Source organism: Sander lucioperca, chromosome 7 (genome assembly GCF_008315115.2).
Source record: "Sander lucioperca isolate FBNREF2018 chromosome 7, SLUC_FBN_1.2, whole genome shotgun sequence".
Classification (NCBI taxonomy): Eukaryota; Metazoa; Chordata; class Actinopteri; order Perciformes; family Percidae; genus Sander; species Sander lucioperca.
This window is the reverse complement of record NC_050179.1, coordinates 12,749,547-12,771,265: the sequence shown is the minus strand read 5'-3', so window position 1 is coordinate 12,771,265 and position 21,719 is coordinate 12,749,547. Positions and strand designations below refer to the sequence as shown.

Genomic DNA, 21,719 nt, shown 5'->3' with positions numbered 1-21,719 from the left:
GAACAATTATGCTTCTGTTGTAACTATTTTATTGAGCAAAGACACCCTCGATAATGTGATTAAAATTCTTTCTTAATATATTTTCTAGGAATTGTATGTTTATGTATGTTATTTTTCTTTGTGACAGACAAAACAAGTGGGAAAGGATAAATTCGAAACCTCCAACTTGCTCTAGAAAATAATGAACTTCAATCTTCAAAGCTGCGGCTGCACTTTTTTATCAATTTTTTTTTAACAATTTATTATCACATATAGTAGTGTCATTCAGTTCAGAAGACTTAATGATTTCGATGTCACAGTTGATTGAAAGTTTAATAATAAAACAATAACATAAAAACATCTTTTAATTTAAATTGTGCTTTTTCAACACTACATGTTTTGTATTTTTATGATGTTAATAATCAACTGTCTGTGTGGTGATCAATAAAAAACAGTTGCGGTTCAGTTTAGAAATAGAGTAACACTGCCCTCTTGGGGAGGCATGACACCTTGTTGAATTAAAAGCTTTATTTTTTATTTATACTGAGACAATACACTTTCTTTCTGAAATCTTTTCTCAAGAGGATGACATTGTGATAAGGCATCCACCATCAAAAATTGCAAAAATATATTCTATTTCCCTTTCAACATACTCTGAATTTTGCTGTGAAAAGAATGAACAAACTAAGCAAAGATGAATCCTATAAAAGGACAAACACATACAAAGCAATAAATAAAGAAAGTTGTTCTCCTAGGTAGATCAATTGCAGTGATTCGTGATAGGCAATATGTTTGATTTCACATTTCCATTATTTTTCCAGTACCAACAAACCAATTAAACGCACCAGTATTACATTTGTGGAAATAATTTGCTGGTCTGGAAGTAGAAAAGAAAACAAATATTTTCATTCTGGAAAAATGTCAGTGCCGACACACTATACATTTTATAATCTGATATCAACTTAATCTAAAAAATTATGAACATAGCACTTTGAACAGTGGCAACAGTGTGAAACTACGGATGTATAAATACTGCTGGCCCAGGTTTTTTCCCCTCAAAATACCAATGATAGTTACATGCAGAGTGGCTCTGCTCTTTGAATGAAAAAGGCACCATCAGTGGTTAGCTCCTGCGACAGTAAAAAAAAACAAACATCACAGTTAGCGCTTGAGAGGCCCCTTCCACCAAGGGTCTGGTTTCCCAAAAACATGTTAACATGAATTGTACGATTATCTTTATTCATACTGATTAATAATAATAATCTGCCCATGATGCACTTTGTTTGGTTACATATGTATTCTACAATTGACCACTACTACTTTAGTGGTAAACGGGAAGCCCTTAACTTAAAGTAGTTCTCTAAATTGTTATTACTTTTAAGGTCTCATGGTCTAAATGGTGTTATGTGGACGTTTCAATCCCGCCATTATTCAGTACCTTTCTGTTTGGAATGAGAAATTCTGTAAAACACAAATTGTTTTGTATATCTGTGCAGACGTGGTTAATACAATTAAACCATGCCTCACTGATTTCCAGATCCAGTACCAGAACAAAACCATTGTTTTCAGTCATTTTGACTGGTCAGATACTTTCTCTAGTTGGGTGGAGCTACATTATGTGGCTATTTGCTAGGCTTATCAAAATGTATATTGACAAAATAATCATAAAAGAGTGTGTGGTCTGGTCCTGAGAAGAGATCCAAACAGCCAAAATAAAGAAAACATTTCTGTAGTTGTACCGGAGCTTTAAGAATCCAGCATTTTTAGCGTTGATGATATTTAATACTCAAAATCTGGGTTTACTATTCTCATTTTTCCAATAGTCAGTGCTAATAAATATTCCTTATTTGGAAATGTTCATATGTGCCAAGACAGAGCAAATGTTGCTAGTCTTAAATCCTTCAAACATACCAGAAGTAACCCTCCATATGTAAAAAACAATGCAATTTATGCAAAAGAGCTGCTAAATATGTGACAATAAGCCCACTAAGTATTTTCATTGAGAAATCAAGAGAAGCAAAGCACATTATTTTGTATAGATTTCTGCAAGGATGATAGTGGTGCTTGATAAGATTGGACAGTGAATTAAATCCCTTACCAGTTCATGATTATTTGACAGATTATGAGACAACAAATGAAGCTAATACCGAAAATGATTAAGACGTACATGAAAAAACAACCAAGAACAACACAGATAACACAACAACTATCCAGTAACAACTATCCAGTAACTGAAGTTCCTTCAAACTAAAAGACGTTTACAGAAAAAGTCTAAGAACGCTTTGAACTGTGCAGGTTAAACCAAGAACATTTCAGAACAGAGATGGCATAATCTTGGAAATGTCTGACATGCATGTTAAGGCAAATATTAGCTTAATCCTTCCACTTTAAGCCATGATTAAGACAACAGCTACATTGATTCAAAAGTCCAGAGAACACTGAAATCTGATCACTAGTTCCTACTTAAGGCTACAGCTAATTTTAAGATTAAATAAAATTACACTTTGTGGTTATTCAGATGTTACTGCCTTGGGACAAATCATCAGTCTAAAATGAGTGTAAAAGCCCTGCTAGCAGCCTCTAGAGGCCCGCCTGCTCCTTACACCCATCTGAACCAAAGTGGTATGAACTGAGTAAGCGGCCCACAGTGCCATCCTCCGCACGCTTTACATGTGGGACTAACAATTACAAGGTCCAATTAGTTAAAGGCATCTCTATTGCAATCTATCTCAAGACTTCAACACAAGAAAAGTCATAGTAAATCAAAAAATGTGTGGACAAGCTTGATTACCAAGATAAAATACCCTGTTAACTTTTAAAATGGCCTGTAGAGTGAGAGCTCATGTTTCATAGGGCTTGTAGTCATTCATCTACAGCGTAAATAAAGCATGATGACTATGTGTACTGTGTATCAGTAAACAAACCTATAACCAGAAGACTTGAGAGAGTTGATGATGAAAAGGCAGTTTGTGGTAGGCTACATGTGGGTGAAATTGACACTAAATGTGCACAAGCACTTTCATGGAACCAGCATTCCGGAACTAGGAGGAGTGGTTTTGTGGCATTCTAACATTTCCTAGAAATGACACAGGACATTGGCAGAACGCTACATGGTAAGATTCCTTATGATCAAAGCCCGAAGAATTTTGCATAATGATTTAAACTTCATGTTGTGATCATTTTAGTGATACATTGAGATACATCTTTTTTTGTCCTGCAGAAATATAGCTTTTGTATGGACGACAACATTTTGTTTGCATGTGGTCTGAAGGGAGATACATCGTTATTGGAGGGACCTTACTATTGTCATTGTGTGATCTTATTACTGCAACTAATGAATAATTGATGTGATTGGATGTGTTGACTTTCTATCAGCAAACAACAAATAAACAGATTCATCTGTATGATAAATATAAAGACTTTAGTAGCATTTGTTTCCCTCTAAGATTGATTGTACCATCAATTTAATACTTTTTTGTGATGATTTTTTTTTATAAATCGATGCTTTTTTTTCTGAGTCCTGACAAGATAAAGGATAGAATAATGCAATTAGGCAGAAAAGGATCACATATGCTTTGCATTTTAGAAAAATGGATTTGGCTTTCACTGTGTCATCGGACCATTTTACAGCAGAACAGAATCAAGCCATTACAGCGATAATCATAGTTGAAAACCATAATGTTAAAGGGCAATATTTGATCACGAGTCGGTGGTCTCAGCCCACTTTTGAAAAAGAACCTTGCTCCTCGATTCCATCAACACTGGGAGGAGTAAAGTGAGTAGTGTTTCAGTGACTCCAGGATCCAGCTGGGCAGTCTTTGGGTCCATTAGGAGTCTTTTGGTCCAGTCATAGTACACCCTGTTGAGGGTAGAAGCCAGTTACTACGAGAGTCCCTGTGCTCGGTCATAATCTGTGATCAGGCCTTTGATATGCGACAGTTTCTGATGGAGGTACTCGCATCGCTTCTTTTCTTCCCGATACCCAGGAAACTTCTGAAAAGAGAAAAAGGGGCACGATTGAGCTTTCAGTAATGCATATCAAACATCGAACATGATGGGCCTCATGCGAGAACATTTTTTGTATCCTCATCATAAACCTCTACGTTTTTTTCCCCGGGAGATTTGCTTGAGTTTTTCAGTAGAATAATCAAAGCCACCACTTGCTATATATGGCTAATTTTTCTGATACATTTGTGGGCTAGTTATATAGAGATTATACAATATTACTACAACTATTAAAGGGGAACTATGTCCATTTTCAAAATTCATACATGTTATTCCTATGGACTAAGACAGTCCAAAAATATTAGTAAACATGAACAGCTCTCTCCCAAATATAAAACTAGAGTTCTAATTTGTGATGTCATCAAGTATAAAGTCTGGAACTGCTCCATAAGCAATGAAATGGAAAGATGTCATAGATGACACTGAGAGCACCCAGGGGAATGTTCTGAGAACATGGGTACATATTCTGTTTCAGAACTGAGAACACTACAAGAGGATACAGCTCTTTGGGTGTAAAAAAGATAAACATTCTCTGGGTCCACAAAATCAGTCTCCCATGACATCACACGTTTTAGACTGACTTCTCTGGTTTCTGGCTTTGAGAGAGAGTAGCTCATGTTCACAAATATTGATTAAACTTCCCTTGGCCATGGGAATACTGTATATTGGATTTTTCTAATTTAGGTGGTGTTCCCCTTTAAAGTCATGCCAAAAATGAAGAAGGAATGAGTTGACATTAAGTTAGATGCAAAATGTCTTGCTAAAGCAAAACTGTCCATGACTAACATGGGAGGTGGTCCAGGGGACATGACATGATGGATCATAATCAATTTGACTACAGGTGATGTCAAACTGTCAGGTGCTTTAATGGAAAATGTTCCCCTAGACAGCAATCTGTACAAAAACCTTGACTGAGGCAAAATTTTCCAGGCAACTACTGAACTGTATAAATAGTTGTTTCAATATACTCATGCCAATAAAATCTAAACGGAAAAGTTCTCTAACCTCCAAGTAAATTGGCAAGACACGATGCACATCACACTAATAAGGTTAACAGAATATTAACACTACATAATGTTTTATTTTATTTTTGAATTTTGTTTATGTGGTAAATTCTACAAGTTCTCCTGAATGAATATGTTCTGATGAGTGGTTCTTGCATGAGCCCCAGGGCTACAAGTGTTGCATTAAATGAGATAAAAACATGTATCAATTCTTACTTTCTTATACTTTCGGTACTTTTGTAGTATTTGGTCCTCCATAAGCTGAAAAGATAAAAGAAATAGTGTTAGGGTGCCACGTATGTGATCAGTTCATTGTTTGGTGTCTCATCAGACACTGAGCCGTTAAAGGCTCTTGGTCCAGAAAGTACCTTGTACTCTTGTGTTCCCGGGGAGAGAGTGTTGATCTTTGAACCCAACTGAACAAACATCTCTGTGATAGCCCCAATCCGGTCATGAAGAGCTCTGTATTCATCGTACTCGGCACAGAAGTCGTCCTTATACTCTTGCCGCTGCTCCAGTGCTGTTATTGTGCTGTATTTTCTGGAAAAAAAAATCAAAATAAGGAGTTATTTCATAGCAGAAGTGATCTTTTCAAACCAAGTTGTTTCCAATTCCTTCCAGTAGATGGCAGTGCAGAACAGTAGAGTGAGAGCCCTGACACGTCATTGATTTAACGGCATGATGTGTTGACCAGATGTAAGACATAAGATGTGTTTGCTTCAGTGAAGCTTTGTTACAGCTCATTTAGACATGTGTTTTACTTCCCTCTATTTATGTGAATGTTTTCAAGCTGATCCTAACACTTTTGGGACAGACTGGTTTCTTTTCTAAACAATTGTGGGTTACACTCTGAAACCTAAAAAACGACTTATGAGTACCCGCTGATGTGACAAATTTTGGATTTTATTCCTAAATCAAAAATCCCTTCTGAATCTAGGTTTATAGCACGTAGCACAGCCAGGGGCAGAGTGTGTGTTTGAATCTTACATTAAATAGTCAGGCAGTTCCTCTGCTGAGGTTCGATTGACAGGTGTTTTCTCTCCCTCATGGTCTGTAGATAGGAAACACACACACACACACACACACACACACACACACACACACACACACACACACACACACACACACACACACACACATTGGAAAAAAGGTTAAAGCAATCTGCCAATGCAAATGCAATAATGTACCCATCATATCAAGGCTGATGGAATAATGTATCACTCCCTCCGATAAGAGATCTGATCCAAGGCAAGCAGTGACGTCTGCAGGCCACAGAGTAGGAGGCAATTCCGCCTGCTGACTCGCTCGACCGTAGGTCACCCAGCTGTTTCACAGTCAATCATCAACAGACTAAAGTGGGGAGTGAGGACTGCAGGGTGGAGAAAGTGCTATAGTCGTAACAACACTCACTGCTCTCTCAAATGAAAATATATGAATTGCTCCTTGTGGGCCTCAAGCAGCAACTCTAACTCAATCCTGTGTTTTTTTCCATTTTTGCTAAATGAAAGCTGATAATGTCATGGCCTGAACAAATAATATAAAACAGACTCCTGACAGCACAATTGGATACATGAAGTTTGACAAAACCTTACAGAGGAGATGGCTTCATGGCCATTTACCTTTGAGATTTTCTCTGTTTTGCTTCAGGTCTGGACTCGTCTCAATCCAGTCTGGTTTTAAGCGCTCTCGTTCTTTGTCTTTGTGCTTTTTGGACCTCTTCTTTTTATGTTGGCCGTTGGTGAACGGTTGGTCAGTGCAAATGGTATGTTGGTCAGTGTGTGGGGGCTTAGGGCTGGGTGCAGTAGGAGCTGGCTCTGTCCTCTCCAGTTTGGGAACATTAGATGAGCCGCTAAGTTTGTGCGGCGAGTACAGACCATTTGGGCTCCCCTGGAGATGATTGCTGGTTTTGTCGAACTCCAGTTTGATCTGTACTCTAGAGTTTCCATGACTTGAGGAGCTACGAGCCCCATTGGCGCCATAGTCTCCATTAGACGGTGACTGCAGAGGCAAACACTGGTCTAATAGTCTTTGTTTTTTGGGGGTCTGACCGTTGGATGGGTCCGAAGGCAATGGGCGTTTCTATTGAGAAAAAAAACAGGGAACATAATGATTAATTTGCTTGAGATGTGCCAAAAGTGTCTGTATCATGTGCATAAATATATTATTTTATTTAAAGGAATAGTTTGACATTTTGGGACATGTCACTCTCAGAGAAAAGAATGGTATCAATCTTCTCATTTCACTCTCAAGAAAAATGTGGAAAAGCATATTTCCCAAATTGTTGAACTATTCCTCTAATTACGGTCAGGGCTATATTAAGTCTGAAGCTACTCCATATAACATCACAACCAAGACAAGACATAGCAGTTTATCATATTTCCAGTACTGTGTATCTGCAAAAGAGGAAATACCCTATCTATTCTCAGTCCTATATGAAAGAAGAAGTAGCAGAACAGAACTCATTCAAGGTGAATAATTACCACAGAAAGATTCTTGGCAGGACTTAGATGTGAAGGAGAGTCCCCGGGAGTATTGTGGAATGAATGGTTGGACTGGGGACTCTTCAACTGGCTACTGTGGAGTGGTTGAAGTTTCCTGTAGAAAGATTGAGAACACAGCACCTTCAGTTGGACAGTAACTGCGATGTAAATGGCCTGTAAAGCTAAACAGGAAGAGGCAGTATGTAGGTCATGAAGTTTGATTTGGCAGATTTATGAGAAAGTGGATGAGCAATTATGATTTATTATAACACAGAGAGAAGACAGCGGTGGTAGCTTTTCCACAGAAGAAATAATTATTGACATTACAAAACTGACAATCTTTTTAAATTTTAGCAAAGCGTTTTGCAAGTTCATGTGGTATGTTTTGTTTTGTGTCTCTGGTGATGCAATCTACAGGAGGCAAGCCTAAGACTAAACACAGTCCAGTGAGCAGAACAATAGCAGCAGATTTAACCTTTGTAGGACCAAACCCTCTTCTCTGTTAATCTGCTTCCTACAGCTCCTTCCTCAAACAGCCGCTACAACAAGTCACACCCCCCCAAGTGGATTCATGCCACCTTTTTAATCATATGGTCACTGTGAGTGGAGTTTAGAACAATTAAACTATGTCAAATGAATGTCAATGAAATGACTGAAGTAAGAAGGCATGAATAAGAATAATCTACCCCAACAAATGAATAAACTAGAGCAAAGAAAGCTGGAGTTTACAGTATTTACAGGCTATCGCAGTTTTATCACACTTGGCAAACAATTTGATGACTACAATTGTGAGCATTTTACACTTAGCAGGGGTCGTGAACAGAGGGGGTTGTGCAATCAGCCAACTGGACTTGAGCTTTGTCCAAAACGCTCATGAAGCACATGGCCTGCATGTTTACTGGCAGCCAGAGGAAACATACAGCTCAGCCTTGCTGCTCTGAACCTTCCATGCTAATGCCATTTGGCAACATGGTGCAGGGAATATTTTCCTCTGCTTTGATGTGTCCATTAAGAGATTCATCAGTGCAGAGAAGTAGTCATTTAGAAGCTCCCCTTTCAGCATGATCACAGCAGACTTCTACATTAATTCAGTGGCCTTTCTGTATTAACGCCAGCACTGTCAAAACGTATTCATCCCTAAGTCTTTGCCCAAACGGGTCTTTAAAAGTCTGGCATGTAACAAGAACTTTAAGCAATAGTTTGACAATTTGGAAAATGCACTGATTTGCTTTCTTGCCAAGAGTTAGATGAAAAGATGCATACCACTCTCACGTGTGTAGGGTAAATATAGGGCTACAGCCAGCAGGCGATTAGCTTAGCTTCGCACAGAGATTGGAAACAGCTAGTCTGAATGGCTCTGTCCAAAGGTAACAAAATCCCCTACCAGCACCTTACAAGTTAAGTTTTTGTAGGGATAAAAAAAATAAAATAAATAAAAAATAAAAATAACAATATTTATCAAGAATGTGTTTGTTATTAATGATAATTAGTGGACTTTAAAGCTCAAAGGTTTTTTTTTTTTACCCCCATGCAGAGCCAGGCTAGCTGTTTCCTCCTGTTTCCAGTCTGTATGCTAAGCTAACTGGCTGCTGTCAGTAGCTTTATATTTAGTGTAGACATGATAGAGATTCTCATCTAACAGGAGCACATTTCCCAAAATGTTGAACTTTTAAAAAGTAAACAGAACATTTTGTTACACATTTCCAATTATCTCAATGGAATAAAACACAAAAGATGTATTGTTATTGTAGATATATTATGGCTAACTCAATACCCACCTGATCAGGAGCCTATGGATGAGTTGCTTCTCCTCCTCTAGATATCCAGGCCAGTCTCTCTGGACGTGTCTGTAGAGCTCATCCTTCAGAGAGTAGCTGTGGTCTTTATTGTTCAGTTTACCAACCTGAAAAAAAGACAATTCCCAATGTGAATAAATCAACAGAAAGAGGAAAAAGTACAACAGGAAAAGAGGCCATCTGAGGTCTCAAAAGCACCAAACTGGGTTGCCGTAATGCCTTATATTTAAATAAAAGACCTGTTTGCGACTCCGTCTGTATTTTTTACGCAGAAAACAGTTTAACCCTGCCCTTATACAACTTAATCCTGCTTATACAAATCTAGACAAACCAACCACTTTCAATTGTGAAAGTAGTCAGATCCCAGCTGGAGACACCCCGCCCCTCTCCTGTCAAAACACAATCTTCTCTTCCAAAGATAATTAAAGCACAGCCCTAATTACAGCTACCAGCGGCGGCACAGTCTCTTATTGATGATTGCAGTGGGACACTTAAACATTGTGAACTCAGGAAATATGCCTGAAATAATCTTACTGACATCACCTTTTTATAGCTGTACAGCAGTAGTCTGTTCATTAGTATAATTAGCAAAATAGCAAGTTAGTGAGTAATTTATGTTTGTAGTTTCAATCCTTGACCTGATAGAAGCTAAATTTGTATTTATCACACTCAACATTTTCTTTTACTTTCCATCTGAATATATTACGTCATTAGTCGACTGTGTTTACATAGCAATGTGCCAGATGTCTCACCTCATCCAGTACTGAGGTCAGATCAGCCTTGTCCTTTGGACTGGCCCGCTCCCTCTCCAACCACAGTAGCAGCTCAGGTTTCCTGTAGGGCTTTAAGGCCAGGAGATGAACGATCCGATCCCTCAAGGGCCGGTGTGCCACAGGGCTGGGAACCAGGCTCCTCTTATTGTTGGGGGAGTGCTTGTTGATGCTATCTGAGCCTGATACCAGACCCTGCTTCCTCTGGACCTTCACATACTTACCTGAGATCAAAACAAAGGGGCACACAGCAGAGTTTCAATACAAGATTTGTGGAAGACAAGGGGCAAGTTTTGTAATCAAAATCAGTAATCTAAAGCTGTTTTTGTTTTTGCTGTGTTATACGCAATACACAAAATACACACAAAACCAGAGAAGACCAACCAGATTGTAACTGATCTGATAACAGGATTCACATGCGTTGACAGTATCCTGTAATAGCACAGCCAGCATATCATTCCTAATCCAGTCCTTAGGCAAGTTATACAAATCACACCCTGATTTGGGGGCCTGCACACGATACATTTGATCTTTATTATATCTCTCTATTGTCATGCAATGTGCTTCATGCACACGCAACAGATACAGTAATGAAGCACTTTTTTCCCAACCTAAAAAGCTATTTACATACCTAAATACCTTGAACATGGGACTGTGCTCATGCACTTTTCTGTGGCTGTATGCAGATGTGGTGTTGTTGCGATTGGAAAACAGTGAAAGGGGTTAGCAGTAGAGTTAGCCTACTGCTGAGTAAACAGAAGAGCATAGAAACTAAAGCAACTAACAGAGAGGCCCTTTCTTCCTGTTGCAGTACTAATTCAGTTGAACCCGGGCAGGCAGTGCTTATAGATATCTGCAGATCGTAATCCCATTACAACCTTAAGCCATACTTTGAAGGTTGCTATAGGTCGAAGACTAACTGCACTTTCACAGGGACAGCATGGTAAAAGTATGTATACAGGGCGTTTATCAGTACAATAATACTTTTAAAACTGTGTTCTTTCTAAAAGTTATTTTGGATTTCAGTTGTAGCAATATACAGTGTTCCTTGTAAGATTCAAACAGAATCTACTTTGCAAAACACAACAGTCATGTAGGAACTTGTTTCAACATCTACCTTGAACCAGGTCATGATGATTTCAGGCAAATATCCTTCCTGCACTGAAACAACCTGTACTGCCACATTTCAGACAAGCAGCAACTAGAACCATTGTTGAGTGGTCACAATCGTGTTTCAATATTATAGAGGAAAAATAATTAGAAATGCATAAGTACTATAGGATGACCTCCAAACATATTTTCAAAATTGTCCAACGCCGGGTGTGCACACATTTCAGCTGCCGATTTGTCAGTGCCTTCTTTCCCCTGAATGCAACTGAACATTAAATCATACATTATTATCTAAATTGTGGACATTTTTCTACTCTGCAACCTGTAATTGTGAGTTGGTATATGGACATTTTTTTCTAATGAGTATAGCATTACTGTACCATAAAAAGACAGTCACCACACAACAACTGTGTGCTCTCCACTGCGTATGGCACATCACTTACTGTGATCCATAACCCATTTACTGTATTTCTCTCTCTGGTATTCACGAGGAGGGAACAACAGTAATGTTCTTGAAAGGACATGTTCAAGTAAAATGGGATATCTTTTAACTCCATGTTTCTAACCAGGATCTCTCAGGTCTTTTCCAACATGTATTAGATGCATGCATGTGCCAGATTAAATGTAGTTTGTAAAAGCCTCTGAGAGACTATTTCAGCAGCAAAGCATAACATGTAATGTGTAGGAACCAGTTCAAACAGCTGGCTTCTACAGCAATTACCCTAAACGTCATGCTGTAGCGTTGGTCTACACAGCATGTTTCCATTCATAAAATATAATCTACACAAGCATTTAAAGTCACACCTCACCTCTAAATATCATGAAGCCTCATGGCTAGATCATTTATAAAGTTGCAGCACGGTCAATTTAATCGACAATGACTCTAAAACCACGACTTGGGCAAAGAGAAGGCAGTGAATAAAGATAACTAATTGCAAGTAGAAGACCCTGCATGCATAGGCCCAGATAATTCCAGGTTAAGCGTGGTCTATTCTTTACATGCTATTTAGAAGTATTTAATAAAATAAAAATGAATTAAACTTCAGTCAGTGTAATTACATTTTAGTGAAAAACTTCATCAGCATGAGACTTGTTAGCGCATACTTCTGGCAAACTCAATCACATTAATGGTGCTGGCAGGCAAGCTGGCATAGTGCCTGAACAATCTGGTCCAAATGAAAGGAAAATTACAAGACAGAGAGGCATCCCTCTCGCATGAATAATTGCAACGCAGCACTTTGATCAATTATGTGATAACTTCCACACCATATGGCAATTATCAGCAGGATGAAATGGTGAGAAGCAATGGTTTAGAAGCTTTCCGTGAACTTGAAAACTCTGGTTATCTCTCCTTGATGCCTACATGCTTAAAACGGAGGCTGGAAGATGCACCAAAATCTAGATTCAGCTATTACGAAAAAGCTTACTTGGCCCCGGCTTGATCTCAATTGCTGAGCGGCTCCAGATGTCCTTCTCCACCTGAGACATGCGCTCCCGGGTCGTCTGGTAGGAATCGTCTGTGGCGCAAACTGTGATCTTGTCCTGAATGCTGCCCTGGCCCTCCAGGTGATCCCTGCCCTCCCTGTGTGGAGGAGAAAGGAGGAGAGAGAAGATTTTATGAGAGTTCAAGCTTACAAATTCCCTGGCTCTGCTCAATTAACTGACCACTTGTCAAACACAAGCATTAGAGATTCTCGCTGTCATAAAATAGTTTGTGATGTTGACACACACATAACTGGTTCTGTGGCTTGTGCCTGCTTGCAAATTCTAGTCCTGTGTTATACATCAGTTATAAAGACTTTGGAACTAATCTTGGAACCTTTTAACTAACCCTTTGATACAAATGCATAGCCACAAAGACTACACACTGTTCTCAGTTGTTACTGGTTACACCTTTGAGGTCAGTTGTGGCATGGCGGCCTTTGGGTGTTACTGTAGTCTTGTTTTAATATAGCCTGACAGTGGTAGTGTCTGTTGTTGTAGTACTGAAGAGAGCCACTGTTTGGTAAGACCCTGCGGTCTCAGTCTGACACCAAATTTACTACAAATTCCATTTGTGGTCGACTGTGGAAAGAGTTATGTGTGCTACTTACCCTGAGACATACTGGTGAATGCAGTCGAAGCTGGACTGAGGCTTGTCTTTGCTGTCACTGGAAAGGTAGAACGAGAAGACTCTGAATCCATCAGGAGATTCAGGGGTTGGCGCTGGGATCTTTACATACTGTCAAGACAAATAAACAAACAAAAAACAATAAGTCTTCACTTGTGTTTACAAAACGTAAAGTCATGGTAATTTTGCTTTCACATTTATACAGCGTTCTCTAGCACACACTCACAAGCTTGAGTGTACTGTATCTGCAAGCATTGCTAATTTAAGTTGTGTGTTATGCAATAAGCATGCTTTATCTCTCCCAGAAGTAGCCTGATTCAATGTAATCTCAAAGTGAAAAAACACTGGATCAAGTAAATCAACAAAGCAGCTTTTAATGAAACTGATTAGAGCCATTTTGACTCACAATAAATGTGACCTAAATAATCTCCCACTTGGGCCAACCACAGAGGCTACATTGTACCTCCCAGGTCAGGGATGATGACCTGTAGCCAGTCATGGGAGGAGCCCGTCTGAAAGGCAAAACATAACAATAGTATAGGGGGCAGCTTTTTCACTTGGACGATAACCTCCTCTGTCACAGACTGTCCAAGGCTCCCTAGCAACAAACAAGCCAACAGGGTGAAGTCGATCTCTGTCAGAAACCTGTTACATAAAATGACCCAAAAACCTACTTTCTCTAAGAGGACAGTTCAACATAGAAAGTCATTAACCAACAGGTAATACATCTTTTAAAACACATTTGGCAGCAACTCTCTTCTACACTGCCTGCAGCTGTGTTTCAGCCTGAAAATGGACAGTTTAGTACTTTTGTTGATAGAATGTCCTAGATTGAACAGAAGCCTTATTATTATCAACCGTCCATTACAAGCATGAATACGTGCTTACTGATGAGCAGTACTTAATGCGAGATGGCTGCAAGAGCTCAGATTTCCCCTCTATTTTGCTTCTTTTTGAAGCAGACCTCGTGGTACCACCTCTGGCCAAAGCACACAAGCACGTTTTTACTGCAGGTCTCAAGAAAAACAAATTTCAGTCAGGTGGACTTGAAGCTGCCTCTTTAGTTATCAGTCGTAAGTGATTGATTAGAAGCTGACTGGATGAGAGCACAGTGTCCCTGGCTGATGTGGCAGCCAGGACTATAGCTGTCACAAATGCCCAGTCATGCAGCACGGAGCCAATGAACAGCTCCTCTCCTCGACACCCCTCCTCCTCCTAAAACCCAACGCATGCCATTCACCCCACCCCCATCAGCCTCCAGCTTTCCTTCATGTGCACAAGCCCACCCATGTCAACACAAAACGCAAAGCAGCCCACAAGGCCATGAACACTTCAGACACACAGCTGACCATTAATTCTGACCTATTTATGTCTGACCGTTCACATAAAGTGGTAGAGCGGAGCCCTGCATATGTCTGCTTTGGGTTTTACGCTAATTAAGGATGATCAACCAAAAAAGCATCAAAGTGAGCAGGCACAAGAGGCGAGCCATGTCCTCAGGACCTATTACTTTCAGAGAGTAAAGTAGTAGGAGCCTTGACCAAAATTAGAAGCAACAAGTCACTAAAATGGGGTTACTGACGTAGAGAAAGGCATGTCAAAGAACTGCATTTTAATTCATTTTAAAATGAGTCCTGCTAAACAAAAGCTAGCTTGTGATGAGATGAGAGCGCACATTTACATTTAGCATCGCAATAGTGCCACCACGTCCCCTCTTTCAATCGATGGCAGCAGTATGAGCCCCCTCCAGCCATGCATTAGATTTGCCTGTCAGCCCTGTCCATGCCACCGTGCACACTTTACATTCTAATTCTAATCAATGTCACTCAGGTCAGACTGTTCAGAGGTCGCCCCCGTTTTATTCACAGCTTCCTTCTCAAGCTACATAACCATATGTCATTTAACCCATTAGGTCCCAGTTTCTGACTTCTTAAGGAGAGCCTGTCTATCTAACATGAAGTTCACACATATTCAGCCAAAAAAAGCTGAGACTATTTTTTTAGAAAATCCGAGCCGAGAGTTAGTTAGGAGGATTGATACGACTCTTATGTCCGAAACAAGCTACAGCCAGCAACCAATTAGCTTAGCTTAGCACAAAGACTGGAAACAGGGAAACGGCTAGCCTAGCACTGTACGCAGGTAACAAAATCTTCATACCAGCACCTGTAAAACTCATTCAGTCAAGTCAACAAACTGAGTCAGTAATGTCAGTTACATAGCAATATCAAAGCCACAAGAGCTATGCAGATATATTTGGCTGATATAAACTAATTCCAGATTTTATGGTATATTGTGGCCAATAACAAAGACAGTACAGAAATATCGATATTGGCATAAAAAATTTCAGTATCAGTCAGGCTATTGGAGCCACCCCATGGCTACTGGTCATACCAATTCAAGTCAAGCTTGATTTATTGTTCCGCATCAAATCTACGCCGTACGTAGGTATGTATGTTATAGACCCTACGCTGTACCCTACGCTGTAGCCTGACTCAAACCTCCCCAGAAATGTAACTTCATGTCACGGTGATGCAGACCACAACAACTGTAATTGGTCCACTTTGCCGTGGCTTAGTAGCATCACATTTCCTTTTATTATCAACCCTTATCCACTTATTTCCAGTCAGAACTTAAGGCTGTAGCTGCAAACCCCGTGAGTGTATTGCATTGAGCAACGGTGTGTTTCATTGCCTATGTGTTCCAGTTTTCATTTGTAAGAGGAAGAATGCATTATTTCTTCTTTCAAAAGTTATATTGTTCCATTTTAATGGTCTGAATTCAATGGTGAAAACACTTAAAGTTCAAATCCATAATGTTTTATTAATTAAGATATCATTATTATACTGTCTCGATCTATAGGGCGGTGGTGAAACACAAAAAATGGTGTGTGTGTGTATCATGGTTGGAGATGTTCTCCTTATTCTGCTATTGAGTCTACTGTTTATTATCTTTATCATGTCAGGTAATAACACATTCACCATCATGTTATCTTGTCAGTCGATGACATTTTCGCTGTATACCAACAAAAGGAACCAACTCATCTACTTTGCCGTAGTCTGATCAACAAGAGGTTTACAGAATACAGCTTTGAACAGTGACAGCAGAATACACTAAACATCGCAACAATTGATGCAGGTGGCCAATGTTATTAACATCCCACCCAGCCTGATGAAATCAACTTTGACTTTTCATGTGTTTAGTCAGTGACACTTGTGCCGACAGGTTTGTGATACTGAAGCTTCTGTCAGTCAAGTAGTAGGTGTAGATTTACATAGAGACGCTGAGTCATAGACATCTCCATAGCTTCGGTCGGATCCCCTGAGGGTGTGTGGGTGCGCGCCTGCGTGTGTTGTCGTTTTGTCTGTTTTTAGGCTGGCACACTCCCACAGGGCACTCGCAAGGGATTAAGGTCCGATATCTAGCTGATGGTTGGTCGGTTAAGGCTTGACGTTAACAGAGAGAGACTATTATCAGTCACCATGTACCCTCATCAATGAACAAACAAAAATACAAACAAAGACACTGAACTTACAACCCTCATTTAAACATAAGTATAATGGTAAGTTTATGAAGTTTCATTTAAGTTCACACAGGAGGGTTTTTAAAAGTTGTCAAACTGGCTAACAGAGTTCAGACACAGCTAATAACAGCTCATAGAAAGATACAGCACTCTAAGGTCAGGACTGATGAGTCATGTATACACATCCATGTAAAAGACACATGACTTAGACTGCATTTTTTACAAGCATTGTGACAGCAAGTTGGTTTAAAGTGCATTTTTAACCGTTAGAGCCTTACATTCAATTATATTTACGTCCGCATCAATACTTTAAGATGGTGATAATGTTTTAGTATTCTAGCTGAATACTGCTAATGACCCTTCACTTTGACTTAAAGAGACAACTATGAAAAACACCAAGTTCTTTTAACTAAGAAAAATATTATGCCACTGTAATTATTAAAAATGCACTTAAAATATTTATGTTTTCAGTGTAATTCAAATATTGTCTGATGTATAGTTTGAATTTACTATTCCTGCTTTAGGAGTTCTTAATAGTTATGGAGATAAACATTATTTGTCCAGCTTAGAACCATGGGAAATAATTCATTAAATTGCTTATGCTCCATAGTATTCTAATTATAATTATGTAAGTCCTTTAATCTGAGGATTAATACATTGAAGAAAAAGCTTAATGGAGTAATATTATCATCAGGTTGCACTATTAACATGTGTCAGCTAAATACAATTAAACAGCTTCACAAAAGAAATACTGAGCAGTGAGAGCTGTGTGCAGTAACGCCGCCCGATATCATGATAGGAGTAAAGTTTAGCCGTTGGACAGTTACAGTCAGAGCAACCAAATGGCATCAGAACGGCAATCCTTAACACCTTGTCAGTGCAGCCCCCCATGGGGCGTACAGGCTGATACAATAACTGCCTCTGTGGCCCCGGCCCAGCCACATCTGCTACTCCATGGCCTATGTGTTTGGAGATGTCAAATACTTTCAGGCTGTTGTAAGGTGTGAACTGGACTGGAACAGTAAATCTTGGCAGGGGGCTCAGCAGTTGAACAAGGACAAAGGACACCGTCGGTGATGTCCTTGTAAAACTTCATCTTTAACTCCCCGAGCATGTTTAAACTGCTCATCTTTGATGAGGTTAAACAGAGTTCTTAACCCTGCTATTTGGTGAGGAAGGAAAAAAAATAGCTTCACTAAAGACATTCGCCCCAGTCCTGGGCTTTTGCAAGCCAAACATCTGCACAGAAAGATGAGAGGATAGTTTCTCTCTCTGTCTGTCCTTTTTCTTTTTCTCTGCAAGATGGCAAGGTTCCCAGCTCTGGTATTTGGCATGGCAACAGTGAGATGGGAGCAGGCGCCTGGATATGTGATTTACTCAGAAGTCTTTGCCTCCTGCCCCTGTCTGTACTGACACTAGTTACCATTGTCTTCTCATATGAGCCTACTCAGCCATATCTGCTCCGTGAGCTGCCCGTCTTTTGTTCTATCTTCTTCCCCCACAAAGCTGAGTGCAATGGCCTGTCGGCCCGCCTGGATTATTCATGAACAGCGGGGACGTGTGGCTGTGTGTTGTTGGAGGGTAATGGGAGGGATTGGGGGTTTGGGTGTGTATGAAGGAGGGGAAGGGGAGGGTGGGTGGGTTGCGGAGGCTCCTAGAACCAGCGCATGAGGGATGGTCCTAAATAGTCTTCCTTTAGGAATGTGACGAGTAACTCAGCAGAGAAGAGGGGGATGGATCCTGGCTGGTGCAAGTGTATTTGTTCCTCTTTATTTAGGTTTATATGTTAGTGCAAAGTTGACATAATACATCATATAATGGACTCCACAAGTTGAGGCATTGACGGTACTAAACATTCAACTGTCAGCCATGTTTCAGTGTCAGATTCAGACAAGTGCAGTGTCTCAGAGAAGCGCAAGGGTCACATTAATTATTCATATTCACTGTACCCAAGCTATGTACAGTATGATCAACAATTCCACTGTGACTCATTTGTTTAAAACAAAACATGTGACGTCACCTCAGTCTAAATCATGCTTTGAGTGAGCCTGGATGTGGTGGTTCCTGTGTTGTGGATCTATTCATCGTGGGGGGTTGGTAGAGACAGGAAAGCAAAAGAAGGGGGGTGGGGACTGACGGGAGTTAGTGTGGGGATGGGGATATGGGGATGGGCAACTGTCGAGCATCCCCCAAGGTACTGCCTGTTATGCCAAGCAGAATCAGTCTTTTTCCAAGAGGCTGGGGCTAATCTGTCAACCTCAACAAACACTCTTCATCTCCCCTCCCCCGACACTCCACCCCTGCTCACTGTAGGTGCCTTCCCCTTTATACACAGAGGGACGGAGGTTTTTAAAGCCTATGTTAAGTGTTAGGCCAATGCTTCCTCTATTTGCAATATGTAAACAAAAGCTACATTACAAAAAATCACTCAGACTGTGTTTTTGTGGAAATGGATTTCCCCATCTAAACCTGGCCTAATTTGTATTAGATGGTGCCAGTGTTTGGAATTTAGAAAATTCCTTTTACCCGCTGGTTATTAGACCTCAGATGCACTGACACCAGTAATGTGTTTCCCTTGTTGATTCCTAGCCTGTTTCACTGGAGCAATCCCACAAAACAATTAGAGCGTTGCGCTATACTCCCATTGCTGGACTTTTCTCTCCACGCAAGCAGGCAGCCTGTAATCCTTTAACATTTCACAGATTGTGCATTGGAAAGTATGTCCAAACCTGATTAACTTGCAGGAAAACTTGGAGAAAAACGGGGAATCCAAAACATGCACCGAGATGTGGTGTGTGACAGTGCATTCCATTTGTACCCGTAATCGGATTTTCCAAGGTCAAAGTTGGAAACACGCCCCCTGACCCGAATTTCCGAGCTCGAAACTCCTCCAAGTACCCCAAGCTCAAAATCCAACATGGATGCCGTGCATCAACAGTTGTTAAAGCTGTAGTAACGTACAGTTATTAGCACTTATGTCTTACACACAGTCCTGTCCAACTTTTATATGTGGACATGTTGTTCCGCTGTTTTTATGCACAAAAAACAGCGTAATGCGTTGTTGTCAACTGGGATTGCTAACAATGGCTAACCTGGCTAGAGCTAATCCCACAACGAAAAATCCGACTTGTGAATGGAACACATTCAACTCGGGTGTGACGTCATTCCCAGCTCTGGCTTCCAAGTTTCGAGGTAAATGGAACACACTATAAAATCAGGTGGCATGGATTTGGCATGGAAGTGAGCCAAATATTGCACTCAATGTGCTTGAACTGTCAAACACAAGTAACATACAGATGTAAGAAAAGACAGGTTTTTTTATGTTTTAGGTAATTAGCTTCATGAATTTAATACTATCCCCTTTGCTTATGAAAAATATAATAAGTAGAATCGATAGAAAACTTCAAAATGCCCCTCTTGATATCTAGGCACTTTATGCTTTTTGTGGTGGACTTGGGAACTATTATCTTCCACCACAAAACTAATAAGGATTCTATAAGCCTGTCAAAGCTTTCTGTCTTTAGGTTAAGTGATAGCTTTTTTGGTGTTGGTTTCAAGCTCTTGGGGTTAAGCTTCCTCACTACTGTACACAACAACACTGCCCATGCTTACTTGCTATGCTAGTGTTGCTCATATCCTGTTGTGCTGCATTTTTAAATCCAAGAACAAAATGTTTGTGATAAGACTCCTCAGAGGCCTGTCCCGACACTCTTAATGTAAACTTTGTTTTCTTTTTACAATACCAAAGGACTTTTTGGATGGTTAATAATCGACAGTTGCACAGTTGGATTGTAACATTTATCAGAAGTTACTTGGTAACTTTCTTATAATCATCTAAATATTTAAAGATCTTAGTGATTCCTGGTTTAAACCTATTTATATGGCAAAAGTAGGCTTAGTTCTCTTAAAAGATGGATAAGATTTTGCGGAAATTAGTTGATTGTTTGGCTGAAAAAGAACCATTGTGAAATATGTGAATATTATATAGCTACAGACTTTTCTGACAACACAATAAACAATAAAATTGACAGTAAAATGTATTTAAGAGTTAACTTCCTGATTGGACACAACCGCCAAGGATCTCCATATAAACAAGACATTTTTAGTAAATAAGAGTACCACTCTGCCATCAGTTACACACAGCACAATTAGCATTATATTTAGATATTTATATATTAGACTTTACCATTTTTATTGTTTTGATTCTGATGCTGATACCTATATAGCCTGTGGTTGTAAATAAGCACACAGAAGCTCTACTGCCCAAACATTTATCAGTCTAAAACATCACATCGTCTGTGGCATTTCCTCATGAAACAGCATCTCTATTTCCTTTTCCTATTCGTTGCCTTTTTATTTAATAATATTTTATGGTTGTCCAAATTGAATCTTTTAAGGCTTTGCTCGCTGAGTTTTTGGATATCGATCCTATTACTTAACAACCAATCAAACACTATTTAAATTAGCATATTTCCTCAGTCACTTTTTAGAAAGCTGCCTGTGTTATTGTGAGTTTTTTCTCGCTGCTATTTCCAGTTTCCCAGGGTGTTGGGGACATCTTTCTTCCTAATGGTACCAGATTAGCTTGGAATGTAAACAAACAACACAAAGCTACAACAAGAACCACAACTCTGCGTGTGCTTCACTGTGTTTCTAATTCTGGCATATTATATACACTATATTTTTTATAAATACTGCCACCTTTAGTCACACTGCATGCACAGTTTGTGCCAGGGATTTCTGATTTTTTACAGCTCTCTTGTAACCATAAAATACTCTAAAGCACTGGCACAGTCACCATGGCATCCTTCGAAATTCCTCATTTGAAGCAAAAAACTGAGTAATGACAGAGGAGCTAACTAAAGAAAAGTCCTCTTTAAATGCAGGATCTCATGAGGCTGGTTCCTAAAATATACTGTATGATCCAAAGATCCTAAGGCCAACT

The 21,719-nt window shown here is 39.7% G+C and overlaps 1 protein-coding gene across 1 annotated transcript in view; it reads right to left on the bottom strand.

Annotated features, from left to right (window-relative positions):
• Positions 1 to 492: 492 nt before the first annotated feature.
• Positions 493 to 21,719, bottom strand: part of LOC116038295 (RNA polymerase II elongation factor ELL) — a 28,729-nt gene continuing 7,502 nt past the window's right edge. The window contains exons 3-12 of the mRNA XM_031282553.2: positions 13,238 to 13,365; positions 12,572 to 12,726; positions 10,017 to 10,258; positions 9,247 to 9,371; positions 7,469 to 7,583; positions 6,608 to 7,067; positions 5,976 to 6,039; positions 5,357 to 5,528; positions 5,205 to 5,249; positions 493 to 3,972 (exon numbers count right to left, since the gene is read on the bottom strand). Of these exons, the coding sequence (XP_031138413.1) occupies positions 3,862 to 3,972; positions 5,205 to 5,249; positions 5,357 to 5,528; positions 5,976 to 6,039; positions 6,608 to 7,067; positions 7,469 to 7,583; positions 9,247 to 9,371; positions 10,017 to 10,258; positions 12,572 to 12,726; positions 13,238 to 13,365 (1,617 nt within the window). The 3' untranslated portion in view covers positions 493 to 3,861. The remainder of the gene's footprint in view (positions 3,973 to 5,204; positions 5,250 to 5,356; positions 5,529 to 5,975; positions 6,040 to 6,607; positions 7,068 to 7,468; positions 7,584 to 9,246; positions 9,372 to 10,016; positions 10,259 to 12,571; positions 12,727 to 13,237; positions 13,366 to 21,719) is intronic.